The 16,936-nt window shown below is 41.9% G+C and overlaps 1 protein-coding gene across 1 annotated transcript in view; it reads left to right on the top strand.

Moving 5' to 3' along the window:
- LOC309548044 (putative helicase MOV-10) overlaps window positions 1-16,936 on the top strand; it is a gene marked incomplete at its 3' end in the record, with an annotated part of 200,022 nt that overhangs the window by 140,800 nt on the left and 42,286 nt on the right. Inside the window, exons 11-12 of the mRNA XM_082248014.1 lie at window positions 8,196-8,357; window positions 9,768-9,871. Coding sequence (XP_082104140.1) covers window positions 8,196-8,357; window positions 9,768-9,871 — 266 coding nt within the window. The remainder of the gene's footprint in view (window positions 1-8,195; window positions 8,358-9,767; window positions 9,872-16,936) is intronic.

Raw genomic sequence — 16,936 nt, 5'->3', positions numbered from 1 at the left:
TCCTATGGAAAGAGGATGCTACCTTAGGTAAATATAGAGGATCTGGCTTTAGGACAATCCTATCTGGGAAAACCACTAAAAAAGGTTATTTTATGGAAAGAGCTTGTAGATCACCTACTCTTCTTGCTGTAGTAATGGCTAACAGGAAGGCTACTTTTAAAGACAAAAATTGAAAGAAGATTTCCTTTAAAGGTTCAAAATGGTCCTTAGATAAAGCCTCTAGGACCCTATTCAGATCCTATGTCTAGCTAACAAAAATCTTTTGATCAACGGCTCTTTTGCCAGACTAGTGTCCAAAAATACCGAAAGAGCCACTATTTGTACCTTAAGGGTGTAAATCGCCACACCCTTATCTACTCCGTCTTGTAAAAATTCCAGAATCGTCGGAATAGAGGTAGAGGCAAATTCCTTTTGCCCCTGCCAGGCACAACATTTTTTCCAAACTTTCAGATAAATTTTTCTAGTGACTGGTTTTCTGCTCAGTAAGAGAGTATCTACCACTCTTTCTGAGCAACCCTTTGCCCTAATCAGTTGGCGCTCAGTAACCAGGCTGTCAACTGAAAAAAACCTGGATCCTGACACAGTACTGGTCCCTGAGACAGAAGGTCTGGGGAAACTGGGAGTCACCAAGGGCGAGCTATTGACATGGCTTTCAGAATGGTAAACCACGGCCTTTTGGGCCACCAAGGGGCAATTAGAATCAATTTCAGATCCTGGGACCTGCTCAGTTTCTGCAGGACTCTGGGAATTAGTATCAGAGGAGGGAAAGCGTAGGCTAGATCGAACTGCCACGGCTGGGCTAGAGCATCCAGACCAGCCATCCCTTTGGACCGGGTGAGGGAATAGAATCTTTTCACCTTTTTGTTCTGAGCTGAGGCAAATAGGTCTATCTCCGGTTGTCCGAACCTTTCTTCCAATGACAGGAAGATTTTGGGACTTAGTTCCTATTGTCCCTTTTTTATGTGGTAGCGGCTGAGGAAGTCTGCCTGCAGGTTGTTCTTTCCCTTGATGTGAATGGCTACTAGGGAAATTATCCTCCCTTCGACCCAACCCAAGATGTGTTGGGTCAAGGTAAGGAGGGGTTTTGACCTGGTCCTCCTTGTCGATTCAGATAGGCCACAGTTGTGGTGTTGTTTGATAAGATCAGAACCTCCCTGTTCAGGATGAACTTTCGGAAGGTTTTTAGGGCTTTCCCTACTGCCTTCAATTCTCTGAAGTTGGAGGAGGCCTGAGCTTTTCTCTTGCTCCAAATTCCCTGAGCTTAAGCCCCTTCCAGGTGAGCTCCCCAGCCCCTGGTGCTCTAGAGATTCTGTTTTTCTGTCCCAAGAGGATAGATGGAAGAAAAGCAGTTCTCTGGCGTGAAGCTGTGCCCACACGATTGAGGGATGCTGGCTGACATAAGACCTAGAACCTTTAAAACTTCTCTCCTGGAACAGGATTGAGCATTTTTTAGGGCTAGGACTGCAGAAACAATTTTTTCCCTCCTTTCCGTGGGAAGAGTTTCTGTGACACAGAGTCCACCTGGAACCCCAGGAAGGACTGTATCTGTGTCGGTACCAGGGATGATTTTTCCAGGTTTATAAGCCACCCTAACTCCTGTAGGAAGCTTATCACCTGCTGGGTGTCCACTTTCACTTGGGCCTCTGATTTGCCAAATATCAGTAGGTCGTCTAAATAAGGGATCAAGGCTAGCCCCTGAATGTGTAACAAGAAAGGACAGGCGCCACTCAGTAATGCAACCACAATTTATTATACAAAAAACATAGCACACTTACATGAGGGTAATGTATGGGCTTCTCCTGTTAATTTCTCAACCCCGTGGCATGGCGCTCTCTTCCTCACAGCCGAACCAGCAGCCGGGAGATGACGCCGCCTCGATAGAGTCCAATGGGGGAGCAGGATCAGTCCAGGAACAGCGGTAAGCCGCTTGTCCACCTATGATGACGTAACGCGTTCCGGAGCATGCGCACAACGCAACCTTGTTGTCTGAGGAAGGAGCGTTGTGCGCATGCTCCGGAACGCGTTATGTCATCATAGGTGGACAAGCGGCTTACCGCTGTTCCTGGACTGATCCTGCTCCCCCATTGGACTCTATCGAGGCGGCGTCATCTCCCGGCTGCTGGTTCGGCTGTGAGGAAGAGAGCGCCATGCCACGGGGTTGAGAAATTAACAGGAGAAGCCCATCGTCTATGATCCCTGGGGCCACGAAAAAATGTTCTGCTAGCCTCTTTTTTGGGTTTTGCAGGGAATTTCTTCCCTTTTCCTGAGGATCTGGTAAGGACCTCATCCAAACCAGAGCCAAACAGAAGAGACCCTTCGAAGGGAAGACCACAGAGCTTAGATTTAGAGGTGACGTCACCTTCCCATTCTTTTAGCCAGATGGCTCTCCTAGCAGAATTTAGGAGAGCCCCTGTTTTTGCAGAGGCTACGACCGACTCCACCGCAGCATCTGCTAGATAGGCCACAGCCTTACCTATCACTGAAAAGGAATCTTGGATGTCCTGGGTTTTGGTCTGAGAAAAATTTTTACTCAGTCTATCGACCCAGAAAAAAAGCATTTCTTGCCACACAAGAAGCAGCCAAGGCAGGAGCCATAGTAGCTGCATTGGCATCCCAGGCTTTTCTCAGTAAGGCCTCTGCTTTACGGTTCATGGCATCCTTGATGTTACCCGCATCCACAAAGGATACGTCTGACCTTTTTGTTACTTGTGCCAAGGGGGCATCTAGTTTTTTTTTTTTTAAGGAACTTCCCTATGTCATCTTCCTTAAAGGGAAACCTCCTTTTCCAAGAACTCCCTTTATTTAACCTGTTTTTAGGTAGTTGCCATTGTTGAAGAATTAAACTCTTCAGTGAATGGTGGATAGATAAAACTCTAGAAGGGCTCTTCCCTAGTCCTTTATAGCGCTTATCTTGTGCCGTGGTTTCTTTAGGCAAATCAGGTATCTCCTCTGAGGCATAAATGGCCTAAAGGAGTCCCTGCATGTTCTCCAAACCAAATAGGTTTTTTAGATGATTCTACCTCATCAGGAGCATCTGAGTCCCTGTCCACTTCACCTTCTGAGCAGGTTTGGGAATCCGAGCGGCTCTCCTCTGGTGATAACCTACTTTCTTCCCTAATCTGTGCTGAAGGGAGATTTTGGGAAGATGGTATAAGACTTGAAGGTCCTGCTCTCTAGGTAAGGAACTTTCTTGTGAAGAGGTACCTTCCATTGAAGAAAGATCTCTGGGTTCTACAACACTAGGGGTTCCTATAGAAGATCGTACTGACTTAATAGTGGTTAACATTTCATCCTGTACTGTTTTAATGAAGTCTTTCATTAACCCTGAAGCTTCTTTTCATGCTAACTTGTAAATATATTTATAGCAGAACGGTTTAGTGTGGGAACTGGATAGCCTATCCCAGCAATTACCACACTTCCTAGAAGCAACAGGGCCTGATAATGCTGGGGTAGTAGTAGAGGTTTCCTGTGAACCGCTCAGGGACTCTGGAAGACAGGATACAAAGCAGTATAAGTATCACTCCTCCTAAAAATGTTAACATGAGGACCATAGAAAGGACATTGATGGGTCCGACTAAGGTCAGGGAAAATGGGACAATTTACAGGCATTTTTAAGTCGATAACCAGCAGACTTAAAAAGAAAACCCCCATACAGGATAAGTTCTCAGCACTTACCCGGTTCCGACCTGGGTTTTGCTACCGACACCTGGACCGGCCTCTCCTCCTCCTTCCCCGGAGGCTGAGTCATGGAGGGCTTAATTTCCCCAGCAGTTGTCCGAGCTGCGATAGCCTTGGAATCTGCTTTGCCGCTAAGCAGCGGCTCCGGCGTCTCCTCCACATTCTTCTTCTTCCTTGTTCCGACCTTCATTGCGCGCGTCCTGACGTTGCGCCGGAAGTTCTGGTCTTAAGACGAGGCTTGAACCGCCCGTCTGGCGGGAAATTCAAAATCCTTCTGTGGAGGAGAGCTGCTGGCGCCGGAAAACAGGACCTAGAGGGACACCGCAGGTGACCGACGGCCTGTGTACCTGCGGGCGACCTGTGAGAAGCCTGGAGAGGCGGCAGGTAGAGCTCAGCTCGCAGTGGCCCTTTGCTGAACCTGGCTCTCAGGGGTACCGTTCGACTCTCAGAGTCTGCAGGTCAGTGAACATAACAAACGTTTCACTGTACGAAGAAACACAATCTAAACTGAGGGGCAGAGGGAAGGGTGGGGCCTTTTAACTAATTGTAATTGATTGTGTTTTCGGTAGGGAGGAGCCTATCATCTCTCACTGTTGGGCCGTCCTGGAAGGCGAGGAGAGAAAATAAAATATATTGCAGCATAGCAATCTTTAGGATACGTTTACCTTTTAAAATAAAAAATATTAAATGCATATTTTTTTTTGCAATTAAAAAAATGTGAATTTACTATTTTTTTTTTTTAGGAGCCTGGAAAGCATTGCACCAGTGATCAGCAGATCGCGGTTGCCATGCAAGTCTCCTGCAGACTGTCAGTGTAAGCTGTCTGCCTCTTACGTGCAGGCAGTTTCACACTGACAGGAAGAATCCATGAACTACCACAGCGCTCAACAGTGCAGTGGTAGTTCATTGAGAACTACAAGCCAACAGCCGCAAAGACTGTCAGTAGTTGTAGTCTATTCATTCAGAGACCAGAACTGTGAAAAAATGATGCAGCCGGGCTGGGGGAAACCCTGCACGAACATGTCTTCTTTAGATTTGGCAGCGAACTGGGGAGAAGAAAGAGGGATCGGGGGCATAATATGGGTGTACCATGTTACAAAAGGTGAACTTTATCATTTAAGATGTGATGGCTGTAATAGTTAAGAACATTTTCAGCAAGTACAGAAAATGTGTTGATCTTGCCACAAATACAGTGTCCTTGTCACTTCCTGTAAGCTGAAAAAAAAATACAAACATATTCCTTGTGAGAACTACTATTCCCATCAATCCACCATATGATGCACATGATCAAAGGCAGACCTGTTTAAAGTTTGGCTATGTAATAATCATGGCCCCCTCTATAGATATAATTGAGGATTTTGTTTAGACATATGGGAAGAGTAAACCTAAATTATCAGGGTAAAATAAAGGCAAAAAAGCCTAACTTAAAAAAAAAAAACAAAAAAAAAACTAATACAGCCACCTTATCTAAGGAGTGAACGAGATAGGATTTAAAGTATAGATACCAAAGGAAATGGGATTTTAAAGGTGCCACTCACACAAATATATATAAAAATATCCAAAATGTATTATAAATATGTTAGAATCTAACAATTTCATAAAAACATTTTTTAAAAATGAGATGCAGTAACTTCAGTTTGACATGTTTTGCCAGGCTATGCCTTTTTTAGGAGATGTTTATAGATACTGCACATATAGATAAATAATAGGTAACCTAGGAGGGCTCTCTTATCTGGGTATACAGTATCTCATGAAAGTTAATACACCCCTCACATTTTTGTAAATATTTTCTTGTATCTTTTCATGTGACAATACTGAAGAAATTACACTTTACTACAATGTAAAGTAGTGAATGTACAGCTTGTGTAATAGTGTAAATTCGCTGTCCCCTCAAAATAACTTAACACACAGCCATTAATATCCAAATCGCTGGCAACAAAAGTGAGTTCACCCCTAAGTGAAAATGTCCAAATTGGGCCCAATTAGTCATTTTCCCTCCCCGGTGTCATGTGACTCGTTATTGTTGCTAGGTCTCAGGTGTGAATAGGGAGCAGGTGTGTTAAATTTGGTGTTATCACTCTCACTCTCTCATACTGGTCACTGGAAGTTCAACATGGCACCTCATGGCAAAGAACTCGCTGAGGATCTAAAAAAAGGATTTGTTGCCCTACATAAAGATGGCCTAGGCTATAAGAGGATTGCAGAGGCCCTGAAACTGAGCTGCAGCACAGTGGCCAAACATCTGTTTAACAGGACAGGTTCCATTCAAAACAGACCCCGCCATGGTCAACCAAAGAAGTTGAGTGCACGTGCTCAGCGTCATATCCAGAGGTTGTCTTTGGGAAATAGACTTATGAGTGCTTCCAGCAATGCTGCAGAGGTTGAAGGGGTGGGGGGGTCAGCCTGTCAGTGCTCAGACCATACGCCACACACTGCATCAAATTGGTCTGCATGGCTGTCATCCCAGAAGGAAGCCTTTTCTAAAGATGATGCAAAAGAAAGCCCACAAATAGTTTTCTGAAGACAAGCAGACTAAGGACATTGATTACTGGAACCATGTCCTGTAGTCTGATGAGACCAAGATAAACTTATTTGGTTCAGATGGTGTCAAGCGTGTTTGGCGGCAACCAGGTGAGAAATAAAAAGACAAGTGTGTCTTGCCTACAGTCAAGCATGGTGGTGGGAGTGTCATGGTCTGGGGCTTCATGAGTGCTGCCGGGACTGGGGAGCTACAGTTCATTGAAGGAACCATGAATGCCATCATGTACTGTGACATACTGAAGCAGAGCATGATCCCCTCTCTTCGGAAACTGGGCCGCAGGGCAGTATTTCAACATAACGACCCCAACACACACCTCCCAGATGACTACTGCCTTGCTAAAGAAGCTGAAGGTAAAGGTGATGGACTGGCCAAGCATGTCTGCAGACCTAAACCCTATTGAACATCTGTGGGGCATCCTCAAATGTAAGGTGGAGGAGCGCAAGATCTCTAACATCCACCAGCTCCGTGATGTCATCATGGAGGAGTGGAAGGGGACTCCAGTGGCAACCTGTGAAGCTCTGGTGAACTCCATGGCCAAGAGGGTTAAGGCAGTGCTGGAAAATAATGGTGGCCACACAAAATATTGACACTTTGGGCCCAATTTGGACATTTTCACTTACAGGTGTACTCACTTTTGTTACCAGCGGTTTAGACATTAATGGCTGTGTGTTGAGTTATTTTGAGGGGACAGATAATTTTACACTGTTATACAAGCTGTAGACTCACTACTTTACATTGTAGCAAAGTGTCATTTCTTCAGTGTTGTTACATGAAAATATATAATAAAATATTTACAAAAATGTGAGAGGTGTAATCACTTTTGTGAGATACTGTGTACCCAAAACTTTATGTAGGAACAGATGTAATAGATTACACACCAACTGGAAATATTTCAGGGGGATATCAGTGGACCATATGGGAGAACACAAGCCAGAATAATATCTGCCCCTCTTAAAAAAGGTGTGGGAAAAAACAAATAAGGAAGTTATCCACATATTCTCCAATTCCCCTATCCTCAATTACTTGCTAGGCTGTTCAAAGCCTGACCATCATCCAGCTATGCTAGTTCGGGGCAGCATGCCATAATAAAGGCACAATGTAGCTGATATAAAGCTCTCCACAGTGTTTTCTTCCCCAAGCAGAGCAGTGTCATTTGGCATGTCATTTTTTCGGGGGAGCAAGGTAGGCAGGCAGGTAGGCAGGCAATGGACAAATCCCTGCTGTGACCTAGGTGCACAGACCATGAACAATTAATGCACACAAACTGCTCCTTTTCACTATTACTAGTGGGGCCAGTAAGCAGTGTCAAAACTAGGTACCTGCTCCCCCCGAAAAAATGACATGCCAAATGTGGCATGTCAGAGGGTCAGGAGTCCTTAAAGCGGAACTTCCACTTTTGGGTGGAACTCCGCTTTAAATATGTATTCTAGTTAGGCATGCATAAAGTTTTTTGTTTGATGTGGTCTGGCACTTATCTAATCAAATATTCAGCATTACATGTTCTTCCAGACAAGCAAATGTTAGATCTTGTCTGAATAAGGAAAAAGGTAATTTCAATAAATGTTCCTCTCTAATTACAGAATTTTAGAATGCAGGCATTTTTTTTCAAACACTGCAGCTGTTTTTTTGGTGAGAGTTATTTGTCCATTATGATCTGCATATACAAAGATTGTATGACTGCCACAGACAGAACTGTAAGGTGCCTTTGGATCCCTATTAAGGGTTCCAGAATGACAACTGTAGAGAAAGATGAAAATACACAGTGCTGGAAAGGAAAGGAACAGATGTTTGCTAGGCCCAGTCACAATTGCTGCTACATTTTTTTCTCAACCATTGTATAAGAAACTAATTTCTTTGTACCAGCCAACAAATTGTGATGTCTTCTACCAGCATTTATAGCCAGTTGTAATTTAAAATTAATGGTTTTAGTTTGTTTATTTCATTTTTATTCTTGAAATCTATCTTTTCTTCGCAGGTGATAAAGAACATTCCTAATTCCCATGTACTAGCATGCGCGCCATCCAACAGCGCTTCAGACCTTATGTGCCAGCGTCTGATGAAGCATATAGACAAGAAAGACATCTACAGATTGTTAGCCAGGAGTAGGGACTTTCGATCTGTGCCAGAGGATATTAAGGTATTATCATAACATTGTCACATTTTTCTTAACCTGTTCTATAAAGAGGCTTTCCATTTTAGGAACACTGGCCCACCTTCTACTAATTGTCAGGGTGTTGCATTCAGATACCCCATTAATCAACTGTTTTTCTTAAGTTGCTGAGCAGATCCAAGGCTACCAGCTGTCAGCAAGGCTGCCTGGCTTTCCATGGGTGTCACAGCCTGCATTTGGAAATTCACTAGTTCCAAATGCAGGCGGTGTCACAAGACACACAAATTGTATTTTACAACCTGCATATCAAAACATTTTGAAACGGGGGCTCTCCTTCAGTACATGCCACTTTTGAGTAATAAAACATAAATGCATAATAAACAAAAAATGAAGTAAAAGGTCCCCTTATAGAATCCAACATAATATACTGTACTTATGCTTATGTGTAAAAAATTTAATAAAAAATAAAAAAGTCCAAATGAAAATCAAAGGATAATGCAAAGTATAATAAAAATCTTTCTCATAGATGGAAAAAAAATCTTTCTCAGATGATCCCTTCACCTTTCAATCAAAATTGCACTCACCAAAAGAACATGCCTATCTCAAGATTGACAAGCTTCGCTTGTGTTAAATCCAAGGAAGTGATCCTCCCCTTTGTGCATGCAGTAATGCTCCAGGGATCCAGGAGGATGGATGAATGAATGGTCACCACAAAAAGAAACTTCACATAGTGTGATATTGTTTAGGCCCTCTATACACTTGAGTTTTGCTACTGTGGCACTTTTTGGAGCAGCACCATCACCATTTATTTGGGGATCATTCCGCTCCAAAAACGCACTAAAAAAAGCCCCAAATTTTGGCACTGAGCCAAGCGTGTTTTGTGTTGCACAGGAAACGCGCAGTTGCTACCCGTGCTAGGTGTGCCATTAGGAAATAATGGTACCGTAAGCACATTGCACATTTCGGCGTGCTTTTTGCACTTTTGCAGAAACATAGGCCGAAGCACTTGTTTCTGCTACGCCAGGTGTGAACGGGGCAAAATATTTTACTGTAAATACACCTATGTACTTACAATGATACATTGTTGCAGTACAAATGAAACTCAGAGAGAAACAGCCTCAGTGAAACCCTGCAGCTTTCTGGGTACTCACTCCTCAACAGAGATAAGTGCCAGCTAGTTAGTGAAGTAGGCCTCACACAGGATCCACCTGCACTGTCTGGCTCTAGGTTTTTGTAACCAAGATATTCTCCCATTTATTTTTTTGTGTATAAAAATATCCAAAATCCTAGAAGGGATTGTCTACTTATCAATGCTCAGAAAGGGTCCCAGGGAAGGAATTACACAGGCTCTGCACCCTGAAGGTTGTGTTCCTGAATCTTTACATTGCTGCTTTTAGTATTATTGCATAAATTGAAATATTTGTACATTCTTTATAGCCTTGTTGTAACTGGAATGACAGAGAAAAAGAATATGAGTATCCTAGTAAACAACAGCTGAAAGAGTACCGAGTAATCATTACAACTCTTGTTACTGCTGGAAGGTAAGATGCACATATTTTAGTTCATTTTTGTCTTTATTTTAGTGGGCAGTGGAAAGAATAGTAACTTTTAACAACCTAAACTCCCCGTAGCAGTCCTACTATGAAGGTCTGAACTTGGCTGTGAACTAAGTTATCCTTTTCACTTAATCTGAAGTAGATCAATTCAATTTGTAGCAGACATTTCAGTGCAGGGCTTTTGGCACCAATCATTTTGCACAATACTTTTTCTGTTGATATAGTGAGGGGAAAAAAGTATTTAATTCCCTGCTGATTTTGTACATTTGCTTACTGACAAAGAAATGATCAGTCTACAATTGCAATGGTAGGTTTTTTTAACCGTGAGAGACAGAATAAAAACAAAAATATCCAGAATAACGCATTTCAAAAAAGTTATAAATGGATTTGCATTTTAATGAGTGAAATATGTATTTGATTCCCTATCAATCAGCAAGATTTCTGGCTTCCAGGTAACAAGCTAAGATTAGTAGCACTCTCTTAAAGGGATTGCTCCTAATCTCAGCTTGCTACCTGTATAAAAGACACCTGTCCACAGAGGGAATCAATCAATCAGATTACAATTTCTCCACCATGGCCAGGACCAAAGAGCTGTCCAAGAATGTCAATGGCAAGATTGAAAGCCCTACATAAGGCTGGAATGGGCTACAATACCATCGCTAAGCAGCTTGGTGAGAGAGTGACAACACTTGTTGCGAATATTCGGAAATGGAAGAAACACAAAATAACTGTCACCCTCCTTTGGTCTGGGGCTCAATGCAAGATCTCACCTCGTGGAGTTTCAATGATCATGAGAACAGTGAGGAATCAGCCCATAACTACACAGGAGAATCTTGTCAATGATCTTAAGGCATCTGGGACCATAGTCACCAAAAAAACAATTGGTAACACACTACGCCATAAAGGACTGAAATCCTGCAGCGCCCACAAGCTCCCCCTGCTCAAGGAAGCACATGTACAGGCCCGTCTGAAGTTTGCTAATGAACATCTGAATGATTTAGAGGCAAACTGGGTGAAAGTGTGGTGGTCAGATGACACCAAAATCAAGCTCTTTGGCATCAACTCAACTCACCATCAAACATGGAGTTTAAAACATTATGCTTTGGGGGTGTTTTTCTGCTAAGGGGACAGGACAATTTTCACAGTATCAAAGGGAAACTTTGGGTGAAAACTTCCTTCCCTCAGCCAGGGCATTGAAAATGGGTCATGGATAAGTATTCCAGCATGAAAATGACCCAAAACACATGGCCTAGGCAACAAAGGAGTGGCTCAAGAAGAAGCACATTAGGGTTCTGGAGTGGCCTAGCCAGTCTCCAGACCTTAATCCCATAGAAAGTATGTGGAGGGAGCTAAAGGTTCAAGTTACCAAATGTCAGCCTTGAAACCTTAATGACTTGGAGAGGATCTGCAAAGAGGAATGGGACAAAATCCCTCCTGAGATGTGTGCAAACCTGATGGCCAACTACAAGAAACATCTGACCTCTGTGATTGCCAACATGTGTTTTCCCACCAAGTACTAAGTCATGTTTTGCGAAGGGGTCGAATACTTTTTTCACTCATTAAAATGCAAATCAACTAATAACTTTTTTGAAATGCTTTTTTCTGGATTTTTTTTTTGCTGTTATACTGTCTCTCACTGTTAAATAAACCTAAAATTAAAATGATAAATTGATAATTTCTTTCTCAGTGGGCAAAAGTACAAAATCAGCAAGGGATTAAATACTTTTTTTTCCCTTTCTGTATACTGTATATCAGCATAAACTGTTTTGGCATATTTTATTGTTGGTTTGACAGTGTTCCTAGAAGTGATATCACTGCGAAAATTTTTGTTGTGCTATTACAGTCTGCAATAGGAGGCTTTCAGGTGTGATAAATGTAAAGCAAGTACCGTACTCCTGTTTAGTCTCCTAATTAAAAAAATAAAATCTGTGTATCAATGTGTAAATAACATTATATCTGATAAGTTTGGATGTTGGCGTGGTCAGTCCTATTTGCACACCCCTCTATGCTAAGAGCAAAGGTCATAGTAATTAGGCACCACTGGACGCATTTCTGCATATGCAGATGGCTTTTGAAGTCTACACTGGATTATGCATGTTGTGAAAAGCAGAGATGAGTCCCCCATCATTACTATCAATTGCCAAATACCAAGCCACTTTGTTTTACAGTGAACAATCTTTTGCATCACTGTAGCTGCAGTATACGTTGAAGTTACTCCCTAGCTGCTGTGCTGAGTTTCTTGTTTAGCCTCTTCCTATCCTTCCTAGGTGTTTTTTCTTTTCTTTTTTTTTATTCAGTAAAATCAATAAAAGGTTGTGAAATATCAGATATTGCTAGACCCGCTGCAAAGCAAGAAAATGAGAATATTGACTTTTAAAGACTGCTGCTCTCTCTGTACTGATGTAGAGTGACATTTAAGGCATTACAGTATACTCTTGACAATAGGCGTTACATGGCCACAACCAAATTTTTTTCAATATATTTTTGGCATTGTGTAAAAAGCATTGTGGATTCTTTTGGATAGTTTTGGGCAAATCTTTAGATCAGCTGCCTTGCAGAAGAGCCAGTGCTGAAGGCAAGAGAAGGAAACATTGCCTGTTCCCCCTACGTGCCTAAATGGGTATCCAACAAAACAGTGTTTACTGTGCATTTTAAAGCATCATGATAGCAATGGTCAAGAAATAGATTGATATATATAGAGGATTATTTGACCTAAAATAATGTGATTGTAATTCTAATTCTGACAAATGCAGGACATAACGCATAACTGGTGAAAGAACTTTCTCCCACAGCAGTGCTGTACACAAATTTCTCTAAGGCTGGCAATACATTATACAATTTTCTTGTATAATTTTTCTTTGGTTTTTCCAAAACCATATAATATAAGATCAGACCTAAACATTTTCAATTTGTATGCAATCAGGCTGGCCCTTGCAGTTAAAGGTAAATCTAAAGGAAATTGAATAAGAAAATTGTTTAACTAGGATTTCAGATCTTAGGCCACAACAGCAAAAAAACAAGGTCAGAGCATGTTGCACACATAATTAACGATGATGGGAGGATGGTTACAGAGGACACAGAGAAGGCAACCATGCTTAATGCTTTCTGCTCCTCAGTCTTTACACAGGAAAAGGAGGGGTACACTGACCATGACTGTATGGTTAGCAGTACTTCACATGACATGCCACTATGGCTAACAGAGGGTGAAATCATGGAAAGGCTGGATAAAATTAACACAAATAAATCACCAGGCCCGGATGGCGTGCATCTGAGAGTACTCAAAAAACTAAGTAAGAGCAAGTAATATTATATCTAGACCACTGTTCCTGATCTTTGCAGATAGTATTTTGACAGGAACTGTACCAGGTGACTAGACGAAAGCTAACATGATACCAATATTCAAAAAAGGGCAGAGGCATATCCCGGGAAATTATAGGCCAGTCAGCCTGACGTCAATAGTATGTAAACTACTGGAAGGGATAATAAGGGACTATATCCAAGAATGTGCTAAAGACAACAACATCATCAGCAGTAATCAGCACAGGTTTACAAAAGGGTGTTCTTTTCAAACCAGTCTGTTAACATTCTATGAGGAGGTGAGCTGTGAGCTAGATAGGGGGAGACCTGTGGATGTGGTGTATCAGGATTTTGCTAAAGCATTTGATACAGTTCCCCACAAACACTTAATTTACAAAATAAGGTCTGCAGGCATCGACCACAAGGTTTGCTCTTGGATAGAAAACTGGTTAAAGGACATGTCCAAAGGGTGGTAATAAATAACATAATGTAATGCCATACTCGACAGTTTTTGCATATGACACAAAATTAAGCAGGGCAATAACTTCACATCGTGATGCAGAAATCTTACAGAATGACCTGAACAAAATAACAGAGTGGGCAACTACATGGCAAATGAGGTTTAATGTGGAGAAGTGTAAGGCAGTGGTTCTCAATTCCGGTCCTCGGGACCCACTAACAGGCCAGATTTTAAGTATTACCTTGGGGGATGCAGACTAGAATACTGCAATCACTGAGCAGCAAATGAGATCACCTGTGATGTAATTTAGTTATCTTGCAAACCTGGCCTGTTGGTGGGTCCCGAGGACCGGAATTGAGAACCACTGGTGTAAGGTATTGTACTTGTGGACTAAAAACATAAACGCAAAATAGGCTTTAGGGGGGAAACCTCTGGGGGAATCAAGGATGGAGAAAGATCTGGGAGTCTTAGTAGAAGATAGACTAAGCAATAGCATGCAATGTCAAGTTGCAGCTGCCAAAGCCGACAGAATATTAGCATGCATAAGGAAGGGGATATATTCCAGAGATAAAACTATAATCCTACCACTATAAAACTCTGGTCTGACCACATCTGGATTACTCTGTCCAGTTCTGGTCGCCAGTCCTCAGAAGGGATGTGTTGGAGCTGGAGAGAGTCCAGAGAAGGGCAACTAAAGTAATTAGGGGATTGGAAGACCTTAATTATGAAGAGCGCTTACAAGCGCTTGATTTATTCTCCCTGGAAAAGTGACGCCTCAGAGGGGACATGATAGTTAGCGATTTCAAATACCTCAACGGTGATCTCAGCATAGAAAAAAACTATTCAGTCGCAAGGAATGTAAGAGGATACAAGGCCAAAAATTTGATTAGAGGAGAAGCGATTTAACCTAATGCTACACAGGTATTTTTTTTACAGTAAGGGCTATAAGATTGTGGAGCTCTCTACCACAAATGGTAGCTGCGGGAAGTATGGCTACTTTTAAAAGACTCTTGGACGTACATCTCAAGATCAAAACATTCAGGGGTATGGGAAATGATTACGTCCACACACACCTACACAGGTGGACTATTGTCTTTATTCAACCTCAACTACTATGTAACTTGATCTTGGAGCAGGAAGCTGCCTCCCATTCACGTGGATAAAAAAATATATAAAATCTAATCTATATTTTTCCCACTTTCTCCTCAAAGCTGTCTGGTTTATTCAATAGATCTATAGGGTACATCAGTTAACCCAGGGTGATCAGCTCTTTACTTGTCGGCACACAACTGAACAGCTAAACAGGCCTAAAAAAATTGCATCAACAATATAACAAATTTAACACATACAAATATACCAGCCAAAGATACGAACACGTTAAACTTACCAGATATGCACGTCCGCTCACTAATGGAGTATTTTACAGAACCTTCAGAACTCAAGCAGGCATTCAGACTTCACAAACTAGCGCAAATCTTGTCCACAGTAGAGGAATGCTTTCGGTTCTGGGTCTCTTGTAGAGTTGAGGACTTTTTAGCTTTTAGGAACTTAACACAAAAATACATTCTGTGGAGAATTTCTTTCCACACTTCGGCTTCTGCGGTGCCAAATAAAATAAATAAAGGATGGTTTTAGATTATCTCTATTTAAATTATAAATATGTATTATTATCTTGTCTGTTCCTATAATTAGCTAGTCTATCGAAGCTCTAATAATACTAATGGTGATGATATAATAACATTATTAGCTATAAAAATAAACACAATGCTCAAAGAAGCAAAGGTCTTGTTTACGTACAAAGAAATTGGAAAAACTAACAAAGAAAACTATGAATATTACAGGGCATATAGACGTAAAAGAACATAGATGATACTTTATGTAAGGTCGTCCTCAGTATTCGGTGGCGCTGGGCTCAATGGGAAAAGAGGGGGCCTCATCATTTGCTCTCACTTTTTAAGCACACTTAGAAACAACCCACACAAACACCCTCTGCCTGTCATGTAGTCCTATATGGGGATGTTCTTCCTGATCACCAGGAATTATGTTATTCCCCGAACATCTTCCAAGAAGTATGTACCTGTCTTCCACAAGGGGGCAGCATTAGTCTGTGAACACCTGCCTTGACCCTGGTCAATTTCCAGTACACATTTGTATCTTTGATGTTCTTGTAAGTCAGGAAATCAATCATTTTAATTTGCACCTCCCCAGAAGGTCTTAGCTGATGCTCCTCTACCCCCCATACATCACATCAGGAAGCTTATGCGGGAACATCCTTCAGGAGAAGAAATTCCCATTTATGACTGCTTGTTACGAACACCCTGCTGGGTAATCTTTTGTGCTGGCTTTCCAGGCTACCCCAAGCCGTATCCAGATGTATTCTGTATACCATGGTGTCAACAATCCAGAAATATATGATATCAAAAACATGATGACTTCCAACAAATGTATGGACAGCTTTAGTATAAAGCTGGCTTTTTTTTCCCAATCAGCAGGGTGAAGGAAAATAATAATGGATGCCTCTACCCACAGGACATTGTATTTTGACAATGACCGGGGCCACTATTGGAATACATTTATCAGTGATTGTAACTGCAGATTGTCCAAGATCATTCCAACATGTCCCTTTAAAACAAAAATCTGTAAATTAATCAACTTCTGTTAAGTGTTGGAGGCCATACACCGATCAAAACTTGGTTGGTCCCTACTGTTATGTCAGTGTATGGCCAGCTTAAAGCTTGTAGTGACAGTAAAACACGCTAAATTATGACACACTCTTCTGTGTCACCCTTCTGAAAAATCTTTAATCTAAAACAAACCTCTTGGGATCCACAAGGCAAGCAACAAACAATCTCCTGGGGCTCAGCTGCATTTTCATATTCTGTTTTTCAGTGGAGTGAGTCCCCTTCTCTCCAAACCTAGAACAATTGGATACTCCCCCCCCCCTCCCCATGGTGAAACTAAGGGTTGGAGCGGGTGACTTTGAGTTCTTTATTGTTTATCGACAGACGCAGCTCCATATCTTCTTTAGACCATTATGCTCCTCCCATCAGGAATAGGCAGGAAAAAGCTTTACCTTGTCTATGGGGGGCTGTCCCTGCAGGTATTACCCCACACACTCTACTGCAGCCTCTACTTTTGTTTCTGCCTAGTCTAGGAATAGGGCCTAGTTCCTGCTGGGACTTCGGTCTTAGCTATTAATAGAGAAATTTGTTATTTTGTGATTTTTTATTTTCACTAGTTTGATTTCCTGGAGAACTACAAGCAACAGCCGGCTATGGTTTCGGACTGGATAT

This window comes from Pelophylax lessonae, assembly GCF_965119305.1.
Source record: "Pelophylax lessonae genome assembly, chromosome: 2".
Taxonomy (NCBI): Eukaryota; Metazoa; Chordata; class Amphibia; order Anura; family Ranidae; genus Pelophylax; species Pelophylax lessonae.
Note: the sequence above shows the minus strand (reverse complement) of the source record. Positions and strands in the feature narration are given on the sequence as shown.